Below are 9,269 nucleotides of genomic sequence, written 5' to 3'. Positions count from 1 at the left end.
CTTTTTGTCACAAGAAGGAAAAGAATTCCCCATAATGTGGCTTTGTAAAACTACATCAGTTATACCTACATACACACACACTCACACACACTCACACACACGCGACAGCACACAGGAGGTCCATGAAAACTATGTGTATCACTGAATTACGTAAAATCCAAATGCATAAAAAGTTCAGCATGAAAGTCGGTTTAACAACAAGATGATGGAACAACAACATGAGCAGCTTTAAGGTGGAAAATACACAGCGCAGTTATGTTCTAAGGAGATGTCATGAGATTATTAATTGTTTAAGAGGTAATTGATTAATAAGCACCATGCAACGTGCCAAATATGCAAGAGTATTCTACCTCTGTATAACAAAGCAGCATTTTTGGCTGGTGACATGTTAGGTTCAACCCCAAGATCACAACAGTGGTTAAATCACCACGGTAACTGCTGCACACCTAACCTGCTCCACGGCAGGTTAACTTCAGAAGATCAGATCAAAACCTGCCAACTGACTAACTACTGGCCAATCAGATCACTTAAAATCCAGACATCGTTCATACAGGTTCCCAAAAATAAAAATATATTTATTATAAAAAAATTATTTTTACAATATTTTGGAGAGTTTATCACACAAAATAACACAATCAATACATCAGAACTATTAACTAAATTAATATAATAATAATAGTGAAGCCTAAAACCCGTTTAAATGCCCGATGTCTGTTTGTAAATTTTTTTAAACCAACATATTAAACCCTGAGGTGAATCTGTCATGAAGAGGTTCTGATCAATGATTCATGAACCAGGATCGCCACCTGGTGAATATTCATGTGAACTGGTTTTCTTGTTAGGCGTAAACATGTTCAGTTGGTTTGTATAAATATACTCTACTTGTAGTATTAGTTCAGCAGTTGTACATTGTACCAGCAACAGTGATATATAGAATATATGACAGAGGAGGAAAGTATCAAGGAACATATCTAAGTACAAGCTGGAGAGAGTTTTAGTCGCCTATTTGAATAGTGTCTTTATCAGTTTACCTTTATTTAACAACATTTCGGAAATTCTATTGTCTTTCTCCAATTTTTGAACAAACCTTAATTACTTTTTATTTACATTCTGGCATCATAAATTCTGGCATTAATACATATCTTGAATCAATTCTTGCATAATTTCTTGTTTCTAATTAGATCCAACTCAGAGTACATCTTGAATTTAGCCCAAAATAATTCAATTGACGAGCGAGAGCTTTGTCATTCTTAGCCATTCTGTTTCCAAATTAATATTGGAAAAATGGTTCTTCCATACATTGTTTATGCACAGATTTGTGAACATTGTAACGCATGTCAAAATAAACAAAGAAATTAAACCAGTTAACCCTAATAAAAACATTTCACTTTGTAAATACGCTTCCAATGTTTTGTCTTCAAATACCCTACAGTCATTGTTTTTAGAAAAGGTAAAGAGGCCTCATCTCGTTATCATGACTTAAGAAAAGAAAAGATAAGTAAATTGTTTATTAGTCCCACAACAGGGAAATGTTAAACTATCTAATAGCTTATAATGTTTATTGCTGGAGCTGTTATAAAATAATATAGCTCTTATGGTAAGATTAAAATAAGGGAAAGGCCTTCACAACTCCAGGTGCAGTCGACTTACACAATTACTTCCCCAGTAAACATTCCCATTCTTCTGAACATTTTGCACTCTTTGTAACTATGCCTTATTTACTCTCTGTCTATAGTCAGTTATGTTAGTTTTACAAATGTCCTGCTGCTAATACTTTGTTACTGTTTTATTTGCATGTTGTAATATATTTACACTTATATATCTGCTGCATATCTTCTTTTAAATCAATGCTGAGGACATCCCTGTTTGCTACGGCCTTTTAAGAAATCAAATAAGTACTTGTTTCCTTCGCTACACATTTCACTTTCATTTCTAGTTTTAATACAGCTGTTTTAACTGCCAGTTGAATGACGTTGCTTTTTAATGTTATGAAACCAATTTCCTCGCCTTTGTATAATGTTTTTTGTGTATAATGTATTTGCAACACTTGCACGTCATCTACAGAGCGACCTGACGAGTTCAAAATGTAAAAAAAAAAAATTACCCTATGGTTTTGCCGAAACCCGGGATCGAACCAGGGACCTTTAGATCTTCAGTCTAACGCTCTCCCAACTGAGCTATTTCGGCGGGTGATGAGGTACAGCAACAGAACTATGATATATAACTAGGACCGCAAGATTTTTGTATTTGTGGAATGGTGGTGATAATAGTTTAAATCTTTTCTCCACCTCTCGCCCAGTAACACCTGAGACCAGCTCCCGCCGTGACCCACAAAGCACGAGGTAGTGGGCCGCAGCGACCTCTGTAACTCCGCTAACACTACAGGTCGTTCAGAACAGAGGAGAATCTCCTGGAAACTTTTCAAGACACAAGAGATTCGCTCTCAAACAACATTGGAGAGAAAGAACACAGAACACGTCACCTGAAACAATGGCGCCGGTACAAACCATAGACTGTATATATAAAGGGTACACGTGGGCAGTAGCGGTTGTTTTGACGTCTGAACGCAAGATGGCGCCATTGCTGAACATATTAAACTGGTTGTCTTGTGTCTGATCACTAAGGGTAACATCGACAGTAGAGACAGAGTAAACATGTAGGGTGCTACTTTTAAAGTGCAATTCAAGACAATGTGAACGTTTTTTAGTAATTTGTATAACCCCCTTCTTAAGTGATATAATCAAAACAATTGAGGGGATCCACCTATAGTTTGCTGTTTAGGTGGAAAGACATGACATTTATGAGCAAGACATTGTTTTATTGCTCCCACTTTGTTGTTGTTGTTAATAAATATACTGAACACATTTTATATCATTGCTTTTGGTTTAATCATCTGACCTCCCAGGAGAAGTAGATTGTATGAGAATATTATATGTATTTAACATGTTACTGGTATTTATATGGTTTTGAAGTCAGTTGAAAAGCAACATGTCTCTCCATCCGCTGATTAAATCCTAATTTTTCCATATACAGAGGGCTCCTGGAACAAGACGTTGATGAAGCATTGCAGCTCTAGAGAAAATATCACTCAGATCAAATCTCAAGGCCTCTGCAAGAACCGGGCCCAACAGGTACATAAAGTCCTGTCAAAGCACCGACAGCCTTTGGTTTTTTATTCTCTACATTACTGAGCCACTACAGGTTGAATTATGATCTATAACTCACAGAAGAAGGGAGCGACTTGAAACACGTCCTTGTTGGCTTCTTTGACACGTGGCTTGGGTGTCTTGGGTGATATTCCTATTATGACAGGCAGGAGCAACATTGTACAACTCTCATGAGCCTCAGTGGTAGACAAAGTTGTTTCTTTATTTTGGTATATTCGTGTAAAGCTTTATTCTAATTATTCTGCATTAACTTGTACTACTGGTATTTCTCTTTTTTTCTAATGGGCTTCTGCAGTGATGCAGTGCTGTCCCTTTATTAGTCATATATGATGTCCCGATGCCAGATTCTATGCATGCCATCCCCTTCCCTCTATTTCCGCTAATCTCCCCTCCATACTGCGACTCTCTCTCCTCTCTCTCTCTCTCTCTCTCTCTCTCTCTCTCTCTCTCTCTCTCTCTCTCTCTCTCTCTCTCTCTCTCTCTCTCTCTCTCTCTCTCTTCCCCCTCTCTCTCTCTCTCCCCCTTCTCATCTCCCCCCCCTCTTTCTCTACGTCTCTGTCTCACATTTTGGTTCCTCTGTCACCCCCAAGGTGACTTTCCTTCCTTCTCAGACACTGCAGCTTCCTGGCTTTGTTCCGGAAGGCCCGAGTGTGGATAAGAGATGAGAAAGATGCAGAGTGGCAGAATAAAGAGGAGCAGAACCAGGGGAGGAATCAGGGGTGTAAAAAGAGGAGGAGACTGATAAGCTTATCAAGTAGCGTAGAGGAGTCTTCAGTGTCAATTCACTGCACAAAACAGTGAGGCGACAAAGACACACACACCCACACGACTCATGTGCAGACAAATTTGCTCTAGTTAAAATGAAAAATTCAAGCGTTCACATCAATGGAATGAGCTGCCTCGACAGATGCTTACCTGACTAACAAGTTTCATCTTTATTATGGTGATTAGCACAGTTGTAACATCACAGCGTAGTGAGAGATGAATACAGCCAGCACTAAATACTGCAAGGAGCTGGGAAAGAGTTTCTAAATTTAGCGATCAGAGAAAAGTTGAAAAGCAGTGAGAGCCGGAAAAAGGAGACACACATTTGGACAGTGAGGTGCAGAGGATGAGAGATGTCGGACAATCCCAAGTCACCGGGATGAGTCCCAGCAGTTTGCTCCCAAAATAGCTGCAATTGTGATGGAAGGCTTTTGACAAAACCCCCTGAAAGGGCTCCTGCTCGTGAAAGTGACAAAATTGGCATATTCCCCCATTTACACATCATTACACATCATCTGCTGGTCGAGGCAGATGGCCGCCCACCCTGAGTCTGGTTCTGCTCTCTAGGTTTCTTGCTGTTGAAAGGGAGGTTTTTCTACTGTCTCCAAGTGCTGCTCATTGTGGGAAGTGTTGCGTTACTATTGTTAAGTCTCAACCTTGCTATGTAAAAGGCCTTTATTTAACCCTAACTCTACAATAGTAAAGATATGGCCCTATGAAGATTACATTTAATTGAAATACCCTGCATTAGGAAGATGGTTGGTTGGTTCAAAATGATAAAATAATGCTGTAAATAATTTGGATTGTGAAGTCTGTAATTGTTACACTTTAAAGAAACACACTCACAGGTAAATAAAAAACGCAACAATGTCCCAATTTCTTCTGGATTTATAAATCTTTCTTCCGTGGGCTATTGCTTTTGATTCCTTTTTTGCTTAAAAGCATGTGAAATAGAAACAAAAGACCCACATTTTTCAATTTCAAATGATATAGCAATTTGTTTTTAAATTGTCATTAAAAAATCCAGTGAAAATAAAAAAAAACTAATTCCTTGGAAGTAAGAATTAAAATTGAAACGATGACCATTACATTGAGCCTGAAACGTGCATGAATTGACACAATGACCAGCAATAGACCAATTCTTATATTTTTAATACAGATTTGGTTCTGTCCTATACAATAACACGTAATATAAATCTTATACAATACTAATAGGTCTCTATACACATGGTCATAAATGTACAGTACAGTGTACACACATACAGTATTAACACAAATACAATTACATGAATCTTTTCTTTACAGTAACTTTCCAACTCAGTCAAGAGTTTATCACAATGGCTGATTTTCTGTCCGGCAGATGATTGTGATAAAGAAAATTTTAATTTAAATTCTAAAACCCAAAACAGACACTTCAATATTTACATCCCTGAAAACTGTACATGAATACACAAGAATTACTGTCTTCAGTCCGGCTCGTAGTGTAAAAGGGGTGAGGATGAGGGAGGAATAGCCCAAAAGCCCCATAGGAGCTTTCCAAGCTCGTACAAAGTTGAATGTGTACTCTATCTACAAACTGACATAAATCTTTTACCTACTGTAACAACCATAACACAACAGCTTTTTGAGGACTGGTTTAGTGTTTTATGTCCATCATGTCTGGAAATGAGACATGAAGCCCTGAGGAGAGAGACAGATACAGATGTAGTGTAACATGTCCAGGACTCGGCACGAGGGGACGTCCCCTGTCAGTGGTTGTTTCTCCATGATTGGATTCCTCTGCTAGTTCACCTGCAGTGACTACAGTGAGGAGTTGTCACAATGTTTTTCACAAAATATTGCCCTTTGATTTCCACTTAAAAGCTGAAGTGATACAATTTCAGTAATATTACAGTGGCCCGTCATATATACATAGTTACAGTTGCTCCACATAATTAGTTTTCCCGCTCTGCCCAGTGGCTCTCTACTGTTAATCAGAGGATTTACCCCCCCCCTTGTCTGCAATCTGAAGCGTAACAAGAAAACCAACAATTCTGTGTTCACATTCTCTTAGTTCACATCCTCAGGGTCATTGCTTTGCTCACGATTTATTGCACATAATCATGGACACACATGTACACTCTTTTGTGTGTTTATTTATGCACTCGCACTTTACCGCAAACACACAAGCATACAAGCACACGTGTAAACATTCAGACACAATCAGACAAATATCCTCGACTAAGCCATCAAGACCATTAAATTATATTTTAAATAAAACAAAAAACATGCCTTAACTTGTGCACATTCTTCTTAAATATGCTGCTTATCGGAAAATTTAATTTCTGTCATTTTTATGCAGTTTTCTTATTTCCTTTGTGTGAGCCTGTAAACTTTGTATCTGAATGCCTGCATTTACCTGCCATTAATTTGCCTATTACAAAATGTGCCAACACTTTCACTCTGATGCATTGTTGTAAACATACAGCAGGACATTCAGCACCAGGTGAATATCTAAATAACTCAATTAAGGCATGAAAAAATAGGGAACGAATAAGAAATATATATTTTAATCAATCTGTGCAGGTAGATATAGGTGTGCTTTCACAGATAATGACTGACTATACATCCATGTGCATGAAGCGTGTATACTGTATGTGTGTGTGTCTGTGCATATATTCATGCAAATGCAAGTTGAAAGTGCAGGAGCAATATATGTTTTCTGTGATCTAACCTTTTCCCTATATTTGAGGTACATACTGTACATACTATCATTTTGAGTAGCTATGGTTATGTTTTTTGTTGTTTTTTTCATAATTCTTGGCCAATGTTGCCATGGAGAAATGGTGGCCACCTTGTCAGTCAGGAAGTGGACTAATGAGGGTCGCTGAGAACAGAAAGCTGCCTCTAATTGGATCTCAGGACTCACCTGTCTACACATCTGCATGGAAACAGGGGTCATGGGATTTGTCCTGACCTATGTAAACAAACTGGATCTTATTTCTCTCTCACCCGTGCATGAATAGACACCAGATCCATCTCCAGCAAAGTGGAGACACACAATTTACATTCAAACACACACACACACACAAAATCACACACACACACGCACACGCACGCACACGCACACACACACACACACACACACACACACACACACACACACACACACACACACACACACACACACACACACACACACACACACACACACACACACACACGCACACACACGTGCATGCTGAAGCTTCATTCCTTCACTGCCTCGGTGAGGCATCGATCAGTGCCGTCACTGGCCTCTACCCGTGGTTTACGAGTCTTCCTCTTGCCTCCCCCCTCCACCCATGAGTTATGAATAACTGTCCCCCCGCTGACAGCTGGGTCCACCTGCAGAAGGGATACCACCCTCTTCTTGACCCGTGTTTTGAGAGCGCGGCGAAGCTTCTGCCTGGTGAAAGCATAGAGCAGAGGATGAAAGATAGTGGTTCCATAAGCCATTGCTAGGAAGCAAAGGCGGATCCGCACCAGGCTGTCGCTGGGACCCATACACAGGATCAAAACGTTAACTAAGGACAGAGGGGCCCAGCATCCAAGGAAGGTGGATATGATGATTAGGGACATTTTTAGGACGCGACGTTGGCGTTCCCGGCGGTCCCTGTGTCTGCGTACCGCACGCCGCAAAGCAATGATGGCCGAAACTGAGGCCTGGACTCCCAAGGTGGAGGCAGGCAGGGGTGAGGTGGCGTGGGTCTGCACTGTTGAGGCTGAAGCTAAAACTGGGGTTGGAGAAGCAAGGCTAGCCGGTGTGGTTGCGATGGGGGTGGTGGCAGCAGTGCTGACTGTGGTGACTGTTGCTCCGCTGTCAGACATCCCTTGGGGCATGGAGGAGAGCGGCGGGGGGGATGTTGGTGTAGGTGTGGGAGAGGGGATGAGAGGAGGATGGCTAAGGTTCTGGTTCTGGTTGGAGGACACTACCTCTGTGGGCAGGCTCAGGTCCTTCTTCTTCCGCCTTCTGCAACGTATCCTGCAGGTGGAGTCCTTTTTACGTGAACCCCTCATCATGTGGGAGCCAATGCGGATGTTGAGGGCCTGTAGGATCTTGGAGTAGGTGAACAGCATGACGATCACAGCGATGAAGAAGCAGGGCACTTGGAGTAACAAGTGGTAATACATTGCCAGGCCTGTGTAATACCCCTGCCCTCCGACACACAGCAGTGTCCTGTTCTGCCATACTGGTGACAGGTGGTGTGAGGCGGAGGATGGCTGAGTGGAGGGTAATACGGAGGGAGTGGGGGAGGAAAAAATGGTCGTCAGTCCAGTGGTTAATTCAGGCTCATTATTCTGCCTTTCCGGCTCGTCATCCTCGCCCTCCTCTACCGTTGAAGAGAAGAAGTCCCCCTCAAGGAAGGGCAGGAAGAAGACAGCCAGAGATACAGCCCACACTGCTGCCAGGAGCAGAGCAGCACGCCGGGGGGTCAGCAGACGACTCGCCGGACGCACAGAGATGTCATACCGGTCCAGACTGATCACCAACACATTGACTGCTGTCGCCACGCTGGTGAACGTGACACAGGCCTCGTGAAAGCAGCACAGCGTGGCAAGGCTGCCGACTCCACTGTCGTTAGCAGGCAGCAGGATCACAGCCACGGTGAGCGGCAGACACAGCACACAGACCAGTATGTCCAGCACATGGAGGTTGACCGTCACCAGGTTGCTGACGGAATCCACCAGGTTTGACTGAGCGCAGTAGAGCACGAGCACGGTCAGGTTGCTGCTGAAGCCCAGCACCAGCTCCAGCATCAGCACAGTGGTCAAAGACACCTGGAAGCCCAGCGGGTAGGGTGAGCTCCATCCCTCCTCCACACCCAGCTCGCCGCCACCATCCAGCACGCCTACCCCCTGGCCGTCACTGGTCTCCAGGAGGTCACGATAGCCTTCGGTCTCCATTGGCGCCTTGGCACTCCTTCACACATAGCAACAGTGGCCGCCACCCCAGACCATGCTCTGTCTCTCCTTTCCCGCCCCGGCAGCACTGAGGACTATGGTTTGATCAGAGGTTGATTCTATGAAATAAAGACACAGAGAAAGAAGATGGTGAGGACTCAGACAGACAGACAGACAGACGGAGGACACACACTGAGCAGTTTAACAGTCGACTCGTCTCATATTTACACAAAAATAACACTGTACAACAAGTACAAGTCAAACTTGTCAGATTTCACAAGTGCGGGGAAGCCATGAGTCGTCACAGCGAGGTGAAAGGGATCTTGGCAGTCAAGTGGAATCATGGGGTGCAGTTCAAGCTGCTGCTGATGACCAATGATGTCTCACTGGGCTCAGGCAGTTAGACGACAACAC

General features: G+C 42.6%; 1 protein-coding gene and 1 non-coding gene across 2 annotated transcripts; both read right to left on the bottom strand.

Moving 5' to 3' along the window:
* Window positions 1–2,114: 2,114 nt before the first annotated feature.
* On the bottom strand, window positions 2,115–2,187 carry trnaf-gaa (transfer RNA phenylalanine (anticodon GAA)). The gene has a single exon. It is a non-coding gene; the product is annotated as a tRNA-Phe (tRNA).
* A 4,973-nt stretch (window positions 2,188–7,160) lies between these two features.
* Window positions 7,161–8,858, bottom strand: LOC133000612 (G-protein coupled receptor 22). The gene has a single exon (XM_061070557.1). The coding sequence runs from the start codon at window positions 8,856–8,858 to the stop codon at window positions 7,161–7,163; it is 1,698 nt and encodes a 565-aa protein (XP_060926540.1).
* Between the last annotated feature and the right edge of the window lie 411 nt (window positions 8,859–9,269).

This window comes from Limanda limanda, chromosome 4 (assembly GCF_963576545.1).
Source record: "Limanda limanda chromosome 4, fLimLim1.1, whole genome shotgun sequence".
Lineage (NCBI taxonomy): Eukaryota > Metazoa > Chordata > Actinopteri > Pleuronectiformes > Pleuronectidae > Limanda > Limanda limanda.
This window is presented reverse-complemented; position numbering and strand designations above follow the sequence as displayed.